Source organism: Adiantum capillus-veneris, chromosome 21 (assembly GCF_014529385.1).
Source record: "Adiantum capillus-veneris isolate H3 chromosome 21, ASM1452938v2, whole genome shotgun sequence".
Taxonomy (NCBI): domain Eukaryota; kingdom Viridiplantae; phylum Streptophyta; class Polypodiopsida; order Polypodiales; family Pteridaceae; genus Adiantum; species Adiantum capillus-veneris.
The window spans coordinates 129378050-129399805 of NC_140951.1; the positions used below are offsets into that span (position 1 = coordinate 129378050).

At 43.1% G+C, this 21756-nt stretch overlaps 1 protein-coding gene across 1 annotated transcript in view; it reads right to left on the bottom strand.

Moving 5' to 3' along the window:
• Positions 1–20308, bottom strand: part of LOC147431721 (MAK16 protein-like protein) — a 57986-nt gene extending 37678 nt beyond the window's left edge. The window contains exons 1-7 of the mRNA XM_086494228.1: positions 20144–20308; positions 19831–19940; positions 12112–12230; positions 11928–12025; positions 11752–11839; positions 11475–11609; positions 11261–11372 (exon numbers count right to left, since the gene is read on the bottom strand). Coding sequence (XP_086350354.1) covers positions 11261–11372; positions 11475–11609; positions 11752–11839; positions 11928–12025; positions 12112–12230; positions 19831–19940; positions 20144–20205 — 724 coding nt within the window. The 5' untranslated portion in view covers positions 20206–20308. The remainder of the gene's footprint in view (positions 1–11260; positions 11373–11474; positions 11610–11751; positions 11840–11927; positions 12026–12111; positions 12231–19830; positions 19941–20143) is intronic.
• Between the last annotated feature and the right edge of the window lie 1448 nt (positions 20309–21756).

The window sequence follows — 21756 nt, forward strand, 5'->3', positions numbered from 1 at the left end:
AATACTGTGTCGATCTTCTCCCTTCTCTCCCTTTTGTTAAGTATATTATTTTTCAGATTTTCTAAGTGCTCGTGTACGCTCCCGTTTTGTGACATCTGACCTACCCCACAAATGAGGCCATGACACAACGAGCCGAACAGACCTCTGGGAATGAAAGTAGTAGGAAAAAGAGCAACCCAGAGAAGAAGGATGCACAACCCAAGCTTACTCCTCAAGAGAAAGCTCGCTTCATCAGGAGGGGAAGTGCTTTGGATGCGGGGAACATGGACATATCTCCGCGAAGTGCCCTAAACAGGCACCGAAAGAACAGAATGATAAGAACGACGACAGGCCTGAGAGTCCGAGAGCAGTTGAGGAACGTGGCAGAAAAGGCAGATAGAAAAGCAGAACTGGTACCACATGGCGTGGGACCTGCACCGAATCTAATGAATGAAAGTACAAACTTTGCCGCTTTTGGGGCAAAGTGAAGGATCGGGAAACTCTTTCGAAGGAGCAAAGGCAAACTTCTTTTCACTTAGAATTGGCGGCTCAATTTGGAATTACGCCCGACAGACTGACGCCACAGGCGGAGGTAGTTTGACTGGCACTCGGATGCGATGTTGCCATTACACCGAGCATTGGCAAACTTTGTTTGCAATGACAGGGGTGTTCAGGGCACGCGAGTGACGTTCTACTCAGATCCCTTGGTACCACAAGAACTACACTGTGGTTGACTACCGGGCCGAGAAAGCGACCTTGATAAATGAAGGGCTTAGAGATTGTACTTGATGAACTTCAGTTTCTTACTCATTCTTTTGGGAGAGAACTGAATGATGGATAAAGGTTGAATATGTTTTGACATGATCAAAAGAACGCCAAGATTTTTTATCCACACTCATGCCGATTGCTTTTCAGAGGGCCTGAAGATCAAACCATTGATCTGATACCTGGAAGCACGCCACCAAATCGGCCACCTTACCGTGTGAGCCGAGTACAGAATGAAAAGATTATGAACCCAGTGAAAGACCTCTTGGAAAAGGGTCTTGTCCAGCATAGTACTTCACCGTATTGCTCTCCACTGTTGTTGGATTCGAAGATAGACGGATCTTGGAGAATGTGCATCGATTATAGAACTCTCAACAAAATCACCATCAAGAACAGATTTCCGATTCCTAGGATCGATGATATACTCAACAGGTTACAGGGATCCTCGTGCTTTAGCAGGATTGACTTGAAAAGTGGATATCATAAGATCCGAATCGCGTCGGAAGACGTCTACAAGACAGCTTTTCGGACGACTTTTGGGTTATTTGAGTTTTTTTGGTGATGCCTTTTGGTTTAACCAATGCTCCTGAGACATTTAACCAAATGATGGACAGGATTTTTCGAGAGTACAGGCTATTTGTTGGCACTTTCTTTGATGATATCATTGTTTTCTCCAAGAATGAAGCAAAACACAGAGATCATATGCTTCAGAGATACTTTTCTTTTTGTTTTGCGAAACTTTGTCTCAGCAAGAGGAGCGCAAATGGACCCGGCCAAGATAGAGACTATCTGTGATTGGCCCGATTTGAAGAATGTCCATGAAGTTAGAAGCTTCTTGGGACTGTGTTCGTACTTCAGGCGGTTCATACGAAAGTTTGTAGAGGTTGCTTCCCCTTGTGCATATCTTGATACAGAAAGGAGTCCCTTTCTCATGGGGATCCACAGAGGTGACTGCCTTTCAGACATTGAAAGAGAAATTGACTATAGGACCAAATTTGACTTTGCCGGACGTCATTTGAAGTATTTTGTGATGCTTATGGTCGTAGTCTGGGTGCGGTCTTGATGCAAGAAGGCCATGTCATTGCTTACGAGAGCCGATTGTTCTCTAGGCCGGAGATGACAGCACAGATATATGAGAAAGAGCTTTTGGCGGTTATCCATGCTCTTACTCAGTGGCGGCATTACCTACTCGAAGCGAATTTTATTGTCTTTACTGACCATCAAAGTTTGCGCTACTTCTTGTCACAGAAGCAGCTTTCGGAAAAGCAGATGCGGTTGGCGAACATCTTGTCACAGTTCCACTTCCAGATTGTCCATGTGCAGGGACAGAAGAATGTGGTGGCAGATGCTTTGTCTCGGAAGCCGTTGGTTCTGGCTATTTCCGCGATACATCATAGGAGCTTCGAGGATATGGTCGATCAGTATGCCACAGATACAGATTTTGCAGATATTTTCACACGAATACGGGATGGGGAAACGGTAGCTGGATACTCCCTTCGGGAAGGCTACTTGATGAGAAAGACTATGTTGTGCGTTACACAGCCGTTGCGGGAAAAGATTATGACTGAATGCCACTGTCCACCTTTTACGGGTCACCGCGGCATTGCTACCACCATGAAGGGGTAGAGAGATACTTCTTTTGGCCGAGACTCAAAAAGGATGTGGAAGAGTTTGTGAGCAGTATACCAGAAGGTCAAGTTTGGCAGGCATAAGGCACAGGAATTGTTACAGCCTTTACCCATACCCACCCACCCCTGGGAAAATATTGAAATGGATTTCATTTTTGATCTCTCGAGAACACAGAATGATCACGATGATTTTTCAATTACATGGCACGTCTAAGACGACTGTCTCAGACAGAGACCCTAGATTTATGAGTTTGTTTTCGAAGGCAATTTGGGAGAACATTGGCACGCGGTTGCAGTTCTCGTCATCGTTCCACTTGCAGACTGACGGGCAATTTGAGATTGCCAATTCAGTGATTTTAGATTTATTGAAGTCTTGTATCTCGGATCAGAAGACTCAAATGGGAAAAGAACTTACCTTCGGTGGAATTTGCCTACAATAACACGATACACTCTTCGACGGGGAAGACGCCATGTGAGATTGTTGAAAGTGTTGCGAAGGTTCCATCCTTCTTGAGCACGAAAGATTAGATATTTAAAGCGGATGAATATTTGCGAGATTTGGATACGGCTTTTGCCAAGGTTCGCGAGACTTTGCAAGAGTCTCAAGAACGACAGAAAAAGGCAACGGATCACCATCGTCGCGACTTGAAATTGAAGGAGGATGATTGGGCGTTTTGAGAAGGCATGCCTACGAAAGAAAAAGGGAAAGGAGAGGCTTTTTCCAAAGCTAAATATGCGATACTACGGACCTTTCCACATCACTGACAAGATAAATGATGTCTCCTTCCGATTGAAACTGCCAGATACTTGGAGGATTCACAATGCATTGCATGTGAGTCTCTTGAAACCTGTTAAGGATGATGTGCCTGATGATGGGGAGCCTGATGAGCAACCCGAAGTGGAAGAAAACGAGGAGATCCTTGTTCCTGAACAGATTTTGGCACATAATGATACGAAGAAAGGTAAAGTCCGAAGGCGGTTCTTGGTTAAGTTCAAGAACTTTCCTGCATTTGATGCGAAGTGGATGGAGGAGGAGGACCTAGCAGATACTCCTCGGATTGTGAAACTTTACCTCGATGTTTTGGTTTAGCATAGTCTACTCCAAATGGAACCCAGAATTCAGCTTGGACGGAGATCTGGTGCAGTGGAATGCACAAGAGGGGAGTCACTCCACTCCTTTGTCAACAGATGCCTTGATTTTGATACTAAAGTCACTGATGTCTCTTTGAGCTTCAGGGATACTAAGAGCTGACAGTATTCTGCTGGATGACTTTACGAAATGGAATTCCTCATAATGATACTGATTTGTTTCTTCACTTCTTTTGAGTGCACGAACTGATAGACGAAATGACTGCAACATTTTGGTCTACTTGATCTCGAATAGACATGGTTGCAATAGGGGTTAGTCAATCGGACATCGATGAGGTCCCGATTGGACCTAGATGTGATGATTGCTAGCTACATTGCCGATAAATCATGCTCTAAGATCCGAATGAATGTTAAATGTCATGTGATGTCCTGTGATGTCTAATGATGTCGTGTGATGTGACTGTCGATTTTGTACATGTGCTAGATGTGTGTTCCTAGTACGTAGGTACTAACAGTCAGTGTCTGCTAAGACGGTTTATGGCTTTTGTCGGTTTTACAAACGTAATCGTGGTCGATTACAATGCTTTCCAGAGGGGGGTATGTCACAAAGTGATGACGTGGCTACGGACAGCCGAAACCCTAATTTCTGCCAGAAACCCTAAAATTCCTGCAAACCCTAATTTTCGGAAATCGCGGAGGTGAAACAAAAAAAACAAAAAAAAATGAGCGACGCAAATCTCAGCTTTTTGCTATGTTTTGGGAGAAAGAGAGAGAAAAAGAGAACTTGCTTTTTACTGACTCTCATTGAGAGAGAGAGAGAGAGAGAGAGAGATTTAGATAGATTTTATTATCGTCCTCGGAGGTCAAATATGACCTATGGGACCAAAGTTACATGTGATGTAGTATGTGTATGGCTGATGAGTGACTCTCGATGCTCCAAAATTGTAGTGATGAGAGTCACAATGGAGAGCCCACACTTTGGCTGGGAGAGGAAAGTGTGTAGGTCTAAGTTATGGCTGAAAATGTGAGAGAAGCAAGTTCGGATGTGATCAAAAGCTGAGCACTCTAGTAGTGTGTGGTACTCAGACTCTCGAACTTGCAGTGAGCATAATGTGCACAATCGATTTGACTCTTCTCCATTGCCCCAACGCCCTATCTCGCATCGAAGGAAATGGGAGCTAAGCCGAATTGCTGCGATAGTGCGTATCGCGGACAAGGGAATAGGCTCGAGCATGCAAGTGTGAGTACGGTTTCCTCTCTCAACGAAGAACATGGTTTTGTAGTTGGGGGCAATATAGGTGGTGTAATGTATGAAGCGTGACCCACCGGATTTCTCCCAAGCCGTAATACATTGGCATTGTAGAAAAGCTTCATTCACTTGAGAGTCAATTGAAGCATCATGTAGCAAGTGTAATGCATCCCATCTCTCAAACCACTTCTTTATGTCTTGCATCCATCCCGTGCTCAAGATCTTGCTTTTATGCGTCTTTTGAACTTTTTTGCTTGCTTCCCATGCAATTGTAGGAAGTCGATGTGAGGGGTTTTGACGCATCTTTATCATGTACTCCACAACCCTTTCCATGCCCATAACCTCAATTGGAAGAGATCCCGACTCAAGAAGTAGGAGCATATATGGTGTTTGTGTCTTAACTTGGAGAAAGTTTGTAAGAAAACACTTTTGGACATTCTCAAACTCTTTCCAAGTAGACTTTGAGATGCTCCCGCCCCACACTTCAACTCCATAAAGAAGAACCGGTGTCACCAATGCATCAAAAAGATACTTCTTGAGAACCCAACACTTGATGTTTCCCGCATTACACATGTTCTCAAATGCATAATATGCTCTCTTTCCCGCTTCCAAACGACGCATAGCACATTCATGCCACTTGTGATTGGATGGAACCTCAAGGCCAAAGTACTTAAAGCTCTCAACAACTTCAAGTGTCTCGTTGTTGTACACAATGCATGGCTTCTCCTTATGGTTGGTTTTCACAAGCATAACCTTTGTTTTGGATTCATTTACAATCAGCCCACTATGCAAGCAAAAGTTCTCAAGGACAACCATAAGCTTTTGTGCATCTTCTAAAGTGTGTGCTAGAAGCACTACATCATCCGCATACAACAAAAGCATGATTACCGCATTGCAAATAGTGACCTCTTCAATGCCTTCTTCTTGCATAAAGTCAAGTACCATTTGTTCCAATTGATCGATGCATAGACCAAAGAGAGTTGGTGACAATGGACGTCCTTGTTTAACCCCAATAGTGCTTACAAAAATTTCTGAAATTTCTCTTCCCATGCGCAATTGACAAATCACCTTCTCATAGATTCGAGAAACCGCAAGCATAAACTCACTTGGCACTTGGAGTTCTTCCATCCTTCTCCACAAATTGTTACGTGGAATCATATCAAAGGCTTTCTTAAAGTCCACAAAACAACAATACAATCGCTTGCCTTTCAACCGACTTTCCTCCATGAGAACACGAAGAGTGACAAGATGATCAATGGTGCTATGGCATCGACGAAAACCCGCTTGTCCCTTTGCATGCTTGTCATTCTCTTCAACCCAATCACTCAATTTCATCTCCATTATGCACCCAAACAACTTTGCCATAAGAGACCCAATCATTATAGTCTGGTAGTTGCTTACATTCTTTACATCCCCTCCTTTATGCAAAGGCTTAACCCAATTAGTACTCCAATCATAAGGCATACCATGTTAAAGTGCAAGGTTGAACATATCACACATCCACTCATAGGTAAAATCTCCCGTCCATTTGATCATCTCCGGCTTGATACCTTGAAGATCTCCCGCTTTGCGAGTGGCCAACTTTTCAAGCCCACCGCATACATCCTCAATAGTAAAAAAAGATGGCATACATGGGAGTGAACCATAAAATAACATTTTTTCAGTATTTTCTTGCTCATATAATTGCCTACAATGTGTGTACATATCCACTAGACTCAAGTTACCAAAATTCTCAACCCGCTTGCCTCTCAAGTTTCTCCAAAATCTTCCACATGCATGTGCCTTTTCTTGGACTTGAAATTCTTGTTGCTTTACTTCCCATCTTCTTCTCTTCTTTTGAATCAATGTCTTGTATGTATGCAAATGACTTCGATAGTTGTCTTTGTCCATAGTTGCATCAAGCTTTATCAAGGACTTTCGAGCATCTTGACATTCTTTATCAAACCACCTTTTGCGTGATCTATCTTTGTTGATACCATGGAGATGCTTTATGGCAAAGCATTCTTCCGCACAAGAACAAATAGCTTTCTTGAAAGCTTCCCATTTAGTTTCCAATGGTGCATCACATTGAAGCTTTGTCATCCATAATTTTTGCTCAACCATTTCAATGTACATTGGTGCCCGTTTGAAATCCATACATAGTGATAACTTCTCTTTCCTTTGGCTGCGATTATCATGCTTAGTTGCTTCTCCACATGAAAGGTCAATACATAACGTGCGATGGTCGGATTCCGGGGTCCATTGACCAAACATAAAACTCTTTATGCGATACATGATGGCTTCAGAGAGTAGCATATAGTCAATCACACTATTCCCATTATGTCTCCTACATGTAAATCCATTGGTTCCACTCCACAAAGATACACCATTGGCAATGAGCATACCCGTGCTATTACACATGTGTAAAAGTAACTTTCCATAGTGATCCGGCTCTTTCTCATCCATTGAAGTACGATCATACAAGTGAACTTCCTCCAACTCCCTTGAAATGTATGGCATATCAAATTGTTGAGTATCATGTTGCAATGTTTTTGTGCGAGCATTCATATCCCCAAATACAATAACATCACCTTCACCTTTGAAATAAGCAATGTCCTCTTCCAAATCAGAAAATGGTTGATCTTTATCCATGCAAGAATAAAAGGGAGAATCATGATGAGGAATGTAGCAACCGGCTGCAAAAATGGGTGCTCTTTTTGGTGTCATAATTTTCAGCCATACATAACGTTTGTACTTGTCATCTTTCACAATTGATACAAAATCTTCTAATCCTTTCTTAACCATACATGCTAACCCTCCTTGTCCTCTTCGTTGCTTGAGATTCTTTGACCACATCAATGAATGTACATTGTAATCCTCCAAGCCGTTAATCCTTTGTGTATCATGCTCCCATGTTTCAACAAGAAGTACAACATCGGCTTTGCTTGTTAGTTCATCAATGCCAACCCCCGCATTCCATGGGTATCCATTACAATTCCAAAAGCATATTTTCAATTCTAACTCGGTCTCATAGGTCACGCATCCCTATTTGCTTGAGAGACTTGCCTTCTCCTTGGGCACATTTTCTTCATGAGAGATCTCCTTGTTTTTATTATTCTTTTCCTCATATGCCTTGCGACGCATATTTTGTTGCTTAATAGTGCGATCTTCACATACAAAACATTTTGTATCCCTCAAATAGATCCAACTATTATCAAGGATAATCTTTCGCTTGGTCTCATCCGGCATGGTGCATACAATTTGCCGTTCTCCCGAGCGAGGAGCTCCTTGCTTCCCCACTCTATGTGCTCGATAGACCATAACTCCGGACATGCCAAAGTGGGTTTTGAAGAAATCTTCAATAACAATGGCAAGAGAAGGAGGTGTCTCTAACTTCTCTTCGGGAATTCCACGAATAACAATGTTCTTGGAACGTCGCTCTCGTTCCTTCAACTCCTCCACATCCACATTCTCAACATTCTTTGTTTGAACCATAGCTTGCATGAGTGAGGAATTAGAAACCACATTGCTACCACATACATCAGCCCAAGACTTGTTTGTGCATACATTTTTCATGTCGCATACATCCCGGCTCATAGTGTCAAATTTCTCCTCTTTCAATACATGGTCATGCTCTACTTTGCTCATCCGCTCCTTCAAAGCATTCAAGTCCACAAGAGAGTGTTTACATTCCTTGACTTCCTCTTCAAATTGCATCAAACGTGTTGTTTGAATCTCAAGTGTCCTCTTGAGATTCTCATTCTCAACCACAAGTACCCTTAGTGTGCCATTCTCCATTGCAAGTGCTCGTAAGTCTTCGCCTTGTTTGTTTACGATCTCTTGCAATGATACCAAGTACGCCATGATCATGGTTTCCAATGTCGTTGGTTGGGTGGTTGTGTCGCTATCTCCACACTTAGGAGATTTTGGATCATTTTCCACAATGGTTGTGGACCTTGTTGAAGAAGAAGAACCCTTGCGAGTGCCGGAAGACATTGTATGTAAAATAGGAGATGAGAATCAATTTTGTTGAACCTGTTCACTTCGGAAATGCTGCTACAGAAACGCCTTCCATAACTCTGAAAATTTCTGTCTTTACATCAATGCGTAGAGGACTTCGTGCTCTTCGATTGAGGCTATAGATCACCCAAATCGGAGTTCGGATGAAGAAGTTATGATCAAAAGAGTGGACTGCTGTCTACTAGGTCAAAAAACGGCTGCGTTTTTTGAGAGAGAGAGAGAGAGAGAGAGAGAGAGAGAGAGAGAGAGAGAGAATCTGCTTTTGCTTTCAAGCTTTTGGGGCTCTGCTTTTGGGCATCCCTTGTAATCTTTAAATTAGTGGTGAGGGCCTTATTTCTCGGAGCATCTGGATGCAAAGTCTAAGAGTGAAACCCTAACAGCTCTCTTTTTACTTTGATGATTGATTAATACAAAAAGAAATACCGAAAGGGGCACCAATCTTTGGGGCCAATATCTCTAGACACGGAACTCCACCAAGCCAGTGTAAATCTATTGTGATCTATGACTTGTTTTGAAGTGGTTATTTGGTGTTGTCGCGGTTGATTCTTGACTTGGAGAGTCCAAGTCTGTTACAACAAATGATGGCACGCTTGTGCAGGAGGAGATCTCTTGCTAGGACACAGATGGGCAGCAGGTCTTCTTCTCCTTGTGATCCTCTCAAGGCAGCCCATCCCATGGGCATCCTAGTTCTTCCCTTGCCAGGAGATGGATCAGTGGTAGAGAGCCCAGCCCATGTTGTGGCTGTGTCAGTGATTTCATGTGCACGAGCAGTTGGCAACGTCAGGAGCAGTCGCAGTTTTGTGTCCTCGGGTCTATCCATTGGGCATGTCAGTTCTATGCCAGACCACCCTTGGTCACTTGTATGAGCAGATTGTTATCACCATGGAGAGCCTTTTCCAAATCTCTCTCTCTCTCTCTCTCTCTCTCTCTCTCTCTCTCTCTCTCTCTCTCTCTCTCTGATGTCTTGTCTCTTTCTACCTCAGTGATCTGTCTTTTCCACAAGTGTGCCTTGTTCATGTGTTTGGCTGTTGGCATTGCAGGTGTTCTAGAACAGAGTCGAGATACCCACCGGATCACAAGCCAGTTCTTGTCCTCATTGCATCTTCTGCTGCTACTTTGACACTTGGAGTATTTGATCAAGCGCTTCGCACATGTGTCAACATGAAGTTTGCACTTGTACACTGCTTTGTCAAGAACCCCTACCGAAAACGTGCCATTGTCCTCTCCCAATACCTTGAAATGGGGGTCTCTGTTGGTTCTCTCCATTTCCCCACTAGGAGTGGAATGCTCTTCATCCTCCCGCATGATTGTAACAGGTGGATTGCTTTTCTGTCTGTCAAATTCAATGTTGAAACCCATGTGTGCTGCTGAAAACGGATTGGGTCCTTCCTAGGAGAAGAATTGGTTGCCCTCTGATACCACTACAACACGCTTGGACACCCAAGCAAGAAATCAATAGCAACACATGAACAGTAACTACAACCAACTGAATTGGAGAGAGAGAGAGAGAGAGAGAGAGAGATGAAGCAGCAGAGTTCCACTTGTAGATGCACTAGCCCTTAAGACTGGCGCTTATTGATGGTTCATGGTTCACAAAGTATAAGAGCCGGGGAGCACCTCGTCTGCAATTTGTGTGTTGTGACTGCCACAAAGAGCCCCCATGGCTCATATTTAAAGGCCCAAGTCAAAAAAAAACATTAGATATGAAAAGCTGGTTTCCAAAAGGCAAATCCTAATAATCCGCCACAAAATTCGAAATATCTGTACAGCATGCCTCGTCGTCAATTTTTATGAGAGAGTTGGTTCCAGCCGAGTTCAGCCACTCTCAGATGCTTTAACAGGTCCTTTTAAGTTGAAGTGCGATGTCATCACATTTGTGACATGCATCTTTCCCTACTCTAGTCACGACCAAGTACAAGTGAGACAATTCACTGGACAAGCACAAAGCTCTGTTAGAAGCTAAAGGCTTTTCTCAACAACCGAGAGTCAATTTTATGGTGAGGTGGCATTTTTCCAGAGGCGCCCCCATATTTTTGGGTCGTGGGCTATGTATTTTATGCTCGGTCAAGCATGTAGATGGGGTCCCCTATATAGGGACCTTTGCCCCTTGTATATGATCATCGAAGTGTATAGTATATACTCAGCCTACACTTCTAGATCAGGTCGCATACGAACTGACAGATCAGCCCTCCACAGAGATCTACACACATACATGGTTGTCCATTGTGCGGAGAAGATTTGGAGCAAGATCGAGGACGTAGTGTCTGCACCCTTGTGGCTGTTCACTCTTACCGGTTGCAGCCCCATTCATCATCCGATTCACCTTTTCCCCCATCACTTTGACAAATGGCCAGAGAATGATGAAGACAGAGAAGGCAAGGGAAGGGGAAGGGGAAGGAGAAGGTTTGAGCAGCATTTGGTCTACACTATCTAATCATTCCCTGTTACTTTGCAGAAAAAACTCTGATTGACAATAATAACGAGTAAACATCTTTCTTAATGGGCATTGGAACTTATGACACACCTAAAGAATCCCACTTGTTGAACATACCTTCTTGCACAGAAGATAACTTGCCCACATGCAGTTCACGAGGAAGAAAATCTTCTAGCTCTTCTTCGTCTTCCATCTCATACTCCACATATTCAACAGCTGGTTGTTCTTCCTTTGAGAAACAAAGATGCAAGGCATTGAAGTGATAACAAAGGTTAGGTACTAACCACTGCACCAATAATTAAACAGGACTTGGTCAAACAAAAGAAACAACCTCCTCTTCCTCCTCCTCTTGTTCCTCTTCTAGTTCCTCCATGTCAAGTGCTTGCTGGTACTCTTTAAGGGGGAAATTATAGATATCACCATAAGTGCCACTCTGCAATCTTTGAAGCAGCTCCTTCTCTATTGCCTGCAGCAATGAGTAGTGTTAGCACTTTCACGAAAAGCTTCTATATTCAAAAAGGAGAACATAGCTGCTAACAAAACATGCACAAGTGGTCTACTGTGATATTGCAATAACCAAATCTTCGCATACAAAGGTACCCCCATACCTTGTCCAAAACTGCTGCAACCTCAGCCTTAGCTTCTCTTCGAGCCTCTCTTTTGACTTGTTTAGCGGGCATTGTTACAAGCTTCTCCCTGACAAAAGTTTAGTTCATCCGTAAGGGCAGACAGCTGGACACATCACGAACTTCATTGGTGAATCCATCAAATTTGGCAGCCTCACCTTACTTTCAAAGCTAATTTTCTCTTTCGAATAAGGTACTGGGTCATCTTTGTCAGGCGTTGTTTGTTTTTGTGCACCAAAAATTTTGGCCAGAACTCCTGTGGAAATATATAAATAGAACACATGTTATATTGTACTTCAGCTGTTAGGCTCGACAAGACGGGAGGCACCAATTACTGATTACCAAGTACTTATCAATTATCTCCAAAGCCTTTGCATAATTTCGGGGGAGTTTCACACGCTCCCATAATTCTTTGGGGGTGTGAGCTCTTTCAATGCTCTTCATATATAAGTAAAGGGTACCTGCAAGCCATCAGCCAATCCACACATAAATTAATTGACCTCAAGTAAAGTTCTTCAGCCTTAAGATACAAGTCAGTAAACATCCAGTTAAAATCTGCAAATACACTTGGTTGTTGGCGAAGCAGCCAAATATAAATGACCCCTTGCAGATCCTTGTTGCATTTTTGTTCTTGAATTCAACCCGCACAAGGAAATGATGTCAAAAGAGTTGATATCGCCTATCTTGCACCATCCAAAAAAGTCTACCCAGTCTTTCTACTACACAAAAATTGTAGTTCAAACAAACCATTCGTAGAGTTAGACATACCAAACACATTTTAAGCTTACGCACGATAACTACCATAATATAAGATCAAGACTTGTTTCAAGCTATTCCTCAATATCATATATAGAATCCTAGCCTACCTAGTGTCACAAACTCATACGCCCAAACTTGCAGATGTTGACTAAGAGGACACTTGGGGGTTAGGGTTTTAAAACCTAACCCCAAATAACTTGCAAATTATGGCCAAGTGGCCGAAAGGGGGTTAAGGTTAAAAACATGACCCTACCATCTTACCAAAACCCGGCCGAGGGGGCCGAGGGGACTAGACCCTTCAAGCCACAAAATTGCGTAGAACGACTGGCCCGCGTTTTGCGGAAACTGAGGATGGTATGGCAACGCTGTACAGACAGCCCTCAGGGCGCAAGATTTTGGCTAGATGCTTTTAGAAGCACTGAATATATAGACGCAGCTTTCCAATAATGGGAGTAACACACTCTGAGTAGCCAAGACATGCCAACCCTGCCTCTGCCGTGTACCCCAGCTGCATAGCTAACTCTGGTGAGATAAAGTTTGCTTTGGCACCTAGATCAAAGAAGATGAGTGCCGTCTGATCGCTAACTTTACCCCATGCTCTGCATAACTCGCTGGCATCTGTACCGGGCATGTCACCCACCATATCTAGCACCAAACCTGCCGTGGGTTCAAGCTTCTTGCCTTTCTGGTCCTCTTTATCATTTGAGTCAGCTGATCTTTTCCTTTGGGGACAATTTGTAGCAAAGTGACCAGGTTGCTCACATATAAAGCATTTGTTTTCAACCATTAAGACCTTCTTTTCCTCGAGCGACTTACACACAAAAGGCTTCCTTTTCTGTTTCTTTGCATGCGCTCCAGAAGTCCCGCTAAATCTTTATCTTTGTTGGCCTTTTCTGACCCCTGTGACGCTTCAGGAGCCGTTTTCACAAAGGGCTTCTTCGCTGAATTTTTCTTATGCTACCCTCCTTTCTCGTTGCTCGGAAAGCCACTGTCCTCTCCTTTCAACAAGGCAAGACCAGTGTTAGCAACTTCCATGAGTTGGGTGAGGGTAGCTACTCTGTTCTTGGTACAGTAGTCCCAAAGCCCTTTAGGCAGCCCAAACAGTACTTCTCTATCTGCTCTGTCAATGGCACAAATCTGTAGGAGGTTACTGAGAGTAACGCTTTACAAAACCTCCGATTGTACTCCAGCAAGCTCTTGCATGCAGCCAAAGTAAGCTGGTACCAATCTGTCATGACGTTGGCTTCAAATTCATTTGACAACCAAGCAGATACAAACATTTGCTTGAAGTAGACCCAAGTGGCGGGTGCCTGTCCTTGCATTAACAATGTCGTCCACCATGTAAGCGCATTGTCCTTCCAAAAAAGTGGCAGCTTTCCTGACCTTAGAGGCCTCTGTAAAATTCCCTCCTGCATAAGCTGTATCAAACTGTTGGAGGAAGGTAAGAGCCTTTGCCTTATCCTCGAAGCTGCTGAAAGTGCTAAACTTTACAGTTGCACTGCCTTCTTTGTAAGCTTTCGGCTTTTCCAGTGCCCCCAAATTGTCATAAGGAATGGTCTACAACATGGGCACTGTAGTAGGGATCATCGGCACGTCTTGGCCATTGACATTTAGTGTCATAGGTGCCATATCCGGTTGCTGTCCAGAAAAACCAACCATGCCAAAATTACCCTGTGGCACTCTAAACTGGCCTTGGTTGCTCTGAAAACCTTGTTGCATGCCGATGCTACCATACATGGGGTTTGGCATCATGCCTTGCATACCCCCAAACACTGTTCCTGGCATGTACGGCTGGCTTCTAGGCGCATAACCAGCCATACTTTAGAACACAGATCCACCCCCAAAATACCCAGGATGTACCATGGGTGGTGGAAAAACTGGATGCATTGCCTGGTAACCAGTTCCCTGTCCATTAAAGACAGCATGCGGCCTTTGAAAGGTGGCAGGCTGAACTGGCATAGCCTGTAAAACAAGCGTTCTAACCACCTGTTCAAGGGCGGGAGGAACCTACTTTGGAGTCCCTGACTCCGCAACATGGGAGTGCTCCCTATCCTGTTGGGGCGCATGAAGTACTTGGGCTTGAGCCTCACCAAGCTCTGTTCGCGGTGTAGGTTGCCTATTTTGTTGTGGCACTGGTGGCGCTTGCAAGAACTCCATCAACCTTGGGTTCTACACTAGTTGTGAAAACACATTCACCGCGGCATCTAACTGAGTCCTGAACGCATCATCCTCAAGTTGCCTAGTCATAAAGCCCTATAGTGGAGGAACATTCACATCAACAAGAGGTACAGACAATCGTGGCCGTGAACTCTCGCCAATCTCGAACACCATAGGAATTTCTTGTCTGTCCTTCGAAGAGGAACCCTCTTCCATAATACCTTTCTCTTTGTCGGCCATAGTGTAATCCCGCGTTTCTATACTCTATGTCTTTACCCAAAACAACAGAGGCTCACTTCTTGAGGAAAAAGTGATTTATGTCCCGGCAACAGAACCTTGAAACCAGCCTGTGGAGCGGTAGGCTTTAGCTTTCACCCAAAATTCTTTACTTTAGACACACACACGGAGCACTTTGGAAAGGTAACCTACGACGGGAATTAACACTTAAGCACACACTATCACGATTGTGACTATATTAACAGTATTACATCTACTCCTAGTTGCAGATACGGGAAGTGCCTACGCTTGGATGGTCACACCCCTTCGCCCAAAAGACGTGCCTCACCGCCAAAAGCCACACTCCTTCAACGACTGGTCACACCCCTTCGCTCTATGGCTGCGACTCTTCGCCCAATGGTTGCAGCTCTTCGCCGAAAGGATGTGTCTTTACGTCTAAAGTCATGTCTCTTCACCAGGAGACATGTCTTTTCATTTGTGTCTCTTCGTCTCCTATATAAGGAGCCCTTGTATCACACATTCAATCAATCAACACAGAGTCTTCTAAGTCTTGTTTCTAAGTTCAATTCAAGTTTCTTAAGTCTTAATCATGAGTTTAAGTACTTAATTAAGGATTAGTACCTAGAATCCTTACAGTGGTATCAAAGTAAAATCTTTTTCCCGGGCCTTTGGACTTGGCATCTACCTAGCCTCGCCGTTGCAAACCCTACCCACAACCCTCACCTAGTGTGTTGTATGGCCGCAAAGGAAAGATGGTGTACTTCTACTACATGTATGAGGTAACTTAAATTTATTATGTTTCAATTCTATACATAATGGACAGCAGTATAAATGTGTGTGTGCGGACGTACCCTTAATGAGGAGGTTCGAGTGGAAGCCCCTTCAGTTCCGGGAGTTTCGCACCCCTTCACGCGAAAAGGCACTGACCTTGCAAGCAACCACACCTTCTCTTTGCCCGCACCCCTTCACCAGGAGTCACCCCTCTTCCCCAGCGCTGGCTGCTGAAAGTGCTTTTACGCGCAAATTATGCCTCTTAGCACTGCTGGCTGTTGAAAATTTTGAAACGCTGGGCTAAATTTTTGCAACGCTGCTAGCTGCTTGCCCCTTGCGCACCCCTTTCCTCTCGGGTAGGCAGAAAACACTCGGCTGATTAGGCTGAAAACGTTGGACTCATTACATTGAATTTCTGAAACGCTGGCTGGGCTGCAACCTTTCGCTAGTTATTTCTTTACGCACAACAACCATCAGAGTATATTATTAATGCTATACAATAGACTCAATTTTAATCACTTAAACTGGCCGACCAGCCCCAAATTTTTAAACCCATGTGAAAACACCCAATTTTTAAAAAAAACCCATGTGAACTCACTCACTTGATCATATAAACCCCCAGATAAACTGACTTTAAAAATAACACTTTGCACCCAAAGTGGTAGATCATTCGAGATTATCACCTGACCCCAGAGCCGGAACCCATTCTAAACATAATTTCCGTTCTCGGAGCACCCAAAACTTGTCCCCGAACCAAAACTTGCATCTGTTCGAGAGTTCCCTTTGAGGCGTAACCATGCCGAATTCTCAGAACGGAGGTGGTCAATCTAATGACGCCCTTACTCTTATCAAGGAGCAGATGGCCACACTTTCCACAAGCCTCGCATCACTTCACACTCGCTTGGATCAGATGCAGACGCACAACACTTCTCGAAATCCTCCTGCTGCTTCTCGGACTACACATGCAGCATCTTCCACACATTCTTCCGAAGCTTCAATGGACAAAGCAAATGAACCAGATTCAATTGAGGATGTAGACAATCACGAACTTCAACTACTTTACAAAATTTTTAATGCTGCAGAGAAGAAGAAGCTTGATGTTAAACTGCCGGAACCATACAATGGTCGCCGTGACAAGCACGTGCTGGACCAATGGCTATTCAAAATGGAGGTCTACTTATTCAACACGGACTTAGTCGAGAGTAAAAAAGTTACACTTGCTAGTTCTCTGCTCAAGCACACAGCATTTCTTTGGTGGCAACGACGGGTTGCTGATGGTAAACACACACCTTCTTGGGATAAATTCTAGCGTGCTATTCGCACGGCGTTCGAACCTACCAATGCGGATTTTCATGCCCAATCCTCTCTTCTCCGCTTGAGCCAAATAGGTTCCTTGGCCGCATACATCACAGAGTTCCAAAGGCTAACTCTGGAGATAGAGACCCTTAGTCCCTCTGATAAACTTCAAAGCTTTATCAACGGACTCGAACCCAACCTGAAGGACGATGTGCATAAATACAACCCTGTCACCTTGGATGCTACAATTGCCTATGTGGAGCGTCTTGGCGATAATCGACACCCTGCACGGAATTTTCTCCCTAGTGACAGATCTTCAACTAGCGCTTGCTTTTCACAGCGCGATGGCAGAGACAGCTATAGCCAAAGTCAGCAGCATCAGTCTTAGTTCAAACAGCAAGCCACATCACCTTATTCAGCTTCAAGGTTCTATTCTCAAGATCGACAATCTCAAAGCATCTTCTTCAAATGTTCCTCCACTTGATCGTGGTAAAGAACGTGATTTTTCTCAAAATCGGCATTCCAATACTCAGCAAGGCTCTTCGTCAAATGCATCTTCGACTTCAAAGAAGGAAGGATTATGTACAATTTGCGGTGGTAACCATAGATAGTAACAATGTCCAAAGAGACCAAATCCGTCTAATTTGAAAAGAAATTCCAACACGGAAACATCATCGGATTCTGAACAACCAGATTCTGCTAAAGATAAAGGAAAATCTGTGGTCAATACAATTCTTGTCTCAGAGGATACGACTATTCTTATGAAACATGCTCAGTGCAATTCTTCAGTTTTGGAACCTATTTCAAAGCAAGTTTTGAGCCTTCTTGGAACTATCAATGGTCGCTCCATCAACATTTTGATGGACAGCGGATGCTCTAATAATTTCATTAGCGCTCAGATAGTTCAACAGCTTGGTTTGCCAACTCAGAAGACATCTCACTTATATGATGCGGAATTAGCAGATGGATCAATTTTGACTTGTGATCAGACAGTTCAACAGTTGCAGTTTGAAATTCAAACGTATACAGATCAATTGGATTTCGAAGCCATGCCTTTATCTTATTACGACATGATTTGTTAGGTGCAACGGAATGAATGTTGTTTTTTCTCAAGATTAGTGATCTTTATTGCTCAAGGTTCCTTTTAGTTCTTAGGGAAAGGGAGAGCTTTCCGTCTTATGAAGAATGCTATGATCACGAACAAAGTGAGTGGATATTGTGCGTGCAAGTGAATGAGACTGACAGAAGGAGAGAGAAGATATACGACACCGAGAGGTTGTAAAACCCTCCTCCAAAGGCCCCACTCGTCGGCGAGAGTGGTCTAATCTTTGATTGCACAAAGGTGTACAATGCGTATGCAACGGATTGATGCAATGGGACTTTGCCGACGACGATGACGACGACGACTCGATGGCTAAAATCTGAGTTCTTCTATTCGCTGAATTTCGGGACTGTTTCGGTGGCTGAAAATGACTGTTTTGGCTGCGTTTTTATGGCTGAAAAATGAGGTTTCTTAGGGCTGAAAACTGATGGTCTTTACGGTCTAAACCTGCTACACTTTAGGTGAATGATGCCGGTCTTAATTTGCTGCTGAAATCCAAAAACGCCACGGGCTGAAATTGGTCCTTCTGTCGCCAGGGTTCTGCAAATGCAAAAACGCTAGGCTGATCTGCTGTGTCGTGATGACGCTGGGGCTGATCTGCTGTGCACAAATCGCCAAGGCTGATCTAATGCAAAAACGCTAGGTCTTCTGTGGAGAAAACGCCAGAGTAGTCGGGGGGTTGGTCTTGCTGAGAAGTTGCCTGTTGAGCAAGGTGCTCATGTTGCCTCTTCTGCCAAAAAGTGTGAACTTTGGTTTGCTTATATATTAACTTAGCAAAATTGCCCTACCTACTTTTGTAGGAAAGTCACTTAAAAATAATAAGTGAAAATTCCAATAAATATGAAAATAGGCTAAATGCACTGGAAAATTCCCCTAACTGATGCTAATGGATTCTGATGGGAATTCCAATGATCATGCTGTGTGCGATCGGAGGATATGCATCTATGCTAAGTGACCGGGCATGCACGGTCTACGAATAAACTCACAAAAGTGCCAAATCACTGCTAATCTAAACTTGACTGAACCCTGCTATATTTTTTCCCCCTCCCACTCAAGAGCTTCCAGCTTCAGAAAGAGGATGAAGAGAAGTAGTATAATTGAAGAATTTGAGCAAAGAAAAAAGCCATTTTCAAACGATACATGATAGAAAATGAAAGAAAACAGTCGGAAGCAAATTTGACAAGTTTGACCAACGTTGACCGGCAATTTTGAAATCGAATAATAGATCTAAGTTCAGGAAGTTGCTCTCCCACTAACCCAGGTGACATTGAACCCAACTTTGGTTTCCTAAAGTGCCTCATTGAACCCATCATGAATCACCAGAGAATGAAGTCTAGGGTGCATTATTATTCTCTACATGTAAATGAAGAGTACTCTTTCCTCTAACTGAAGTGTGTGAAATATATATACAACTAACAAGCGGCACACACATGAACTCAAAGAGATCAATCAGCATAACAAAAGTACATGCCAAATGTTCATTAATCCACAAGTAACAGATAAAATCACATCAAGAACCACCCATTCTCACTATAGATCTTTGTGATCTCTCCATTCCTACAATCTTGCTAACATAAAGCTAAGCCCTGTCAATAATATCTCATATAAGGAAAAGCCCATGTACATGTGATGATTCTTAATCTGAGCTCATTCAGCCCCTTTATGAGTTAGTTCATTGTGTAGTCCAAACACATATTGGGCATAAACCTGCCATTTCTACTTGCGAGTTAAAGGATTACCATCATGCTCCCTAATAGTCGCATATCGACTGTTGGCCAGAGGACAAGAGCTCCTGTTGCAGAGTCCGGTCACATTGTAAACATTGCGGCAAAAATTTTGAGTTTGGGTTCTGAACAAAATGCGTCAGGTGGGTTAGATTCTACTTAGTATCATATGGAATGATTCTCATCTACAATACAAAATATCTCTCTCTCTCTCTCTCTCTCTCTCTCTCTCTCTCTCTCTCTGTGTGTGTGTAGATTCGCAGTAAAGAACCAAATGATAATGCTTTCTTCTCTTCGTGCAGCTGAACGCGCCCCCTGACGAGCATACCTTGCCTTGAAGCTGCAATGATTATGGTTGATGACCTGCCAGATGACTTCGTCGTGCTGCATATCGAACTCGAGAGAGAGGAGAGGCGGCGGGCGGGGGGGAGTCTAATAAATTCGTAAAACAGGACGACGCAGCAATGTTAGTTTAAAGCTCGGTTACAAGAGAGAGCCCAGTGAATCAAAATATTTGTTTAGTTCAACAACTTTTATACCATAGAGAGCCCATTGAATCAAAAAACTTTGTGCACCTTGCTGCAAACCAGAGTCCGTTATGACACTCTATGGTGCCATAGCAAAGAATGGAGTGAATTATAGCCACTAGCTTATATGCCTTGCCCAAGTATCTATTTTCTTTTTTTAGGAATCATCATACAAAGAAGTACTAGTAAAGTGGAAGGATAGAGAGCCATAGGCCACAACGCCACAACCCAACCTACAATGATGGCTCTAGCTTCCTCGAGGATCTTAAGCGGGCTACATTTATCGATGAGGACGAAGAGGAGAGAAACAAAGACATGGTAAACATGTTCTTCATCAAATGATTGGACTTGCATGCTTTACATAGCAAAGCCATGATATGCGTAGAAGCTAGTCTCGCCTTGGTAGGCAAAGCATAGCAAAGCAAAAAAGATCCTAAGTAAAGATAGAGTCCTCACTTGCATCCATATAAACAAGACAACAGATTCGTTAGTTTTGAATATGTTTTACAAGTGTCAACGAACCCTATCAATTGTTATCCATGTCCTACTTAAAACCTTTTTAACTTATGCCTACTATCCAATTAGTGTAAAACAACCGCAAGTATTTATTCCAAAACAAATGATATGAAGCTATAAATGTTTTTGTAATCAGAAAGCCATTACCCTTCCTGATTAAGTGTAAAATGTTACACTTTTAATTACTTTTAGTTTGTTTTAATTTGTGATCTGAAGGTCATCACTCCTTCAGACCCAAATGAGATCATAGGTTATAATTAAGGTTAGTAGTAACCCCGTTTTTTAAAGAAATTTATACATATTTATTTAAATTGATTATGTTCTGATCAGAAGGCCATCACCCCTTCTGATCCAAGTGTCTTACCCAGTCTTTTAACCCAAAGAAGTTAAGATATGTAGTATATATTTTGGCCAAACTATTGTCAGTTTACAATTGCACATGTTCATACAAGAAATAAAAAATCAAGAGATGTGGTTAAGTCATAATCTCTTAATCAAATTTTCATCACGGTTTGAGAGATATCTACTTCAAACAGCATGGTGGTGTACTTTTGCAAGTTCTTCTGCATACATGCCTTTGCATTACAGGAGTTCCTTTGGCATGTGTATATGTATGCATAAACAAAGATACACTTGTAGCTTGATATGTAGATGTATGCATATTGTGGTGATTTTGAGTGCTTTCGGAGCTGATTTGCTACATCTAGAGAGCTCGGATTGAGCTTGTTGGTTTTCTTGTTTTGTGCATATATGGTTTGCTCTCAGTGAAGAGAGTGTGGGCTGAGAATTTTAGCAAATTTATGCGCATACATCGAGAACATTTTGTGGATATATGCACTCTCGTGGACTCTCCGGATTCGAGAGTGGATTCATCACAGGTTATGTGCATTGACTTGTG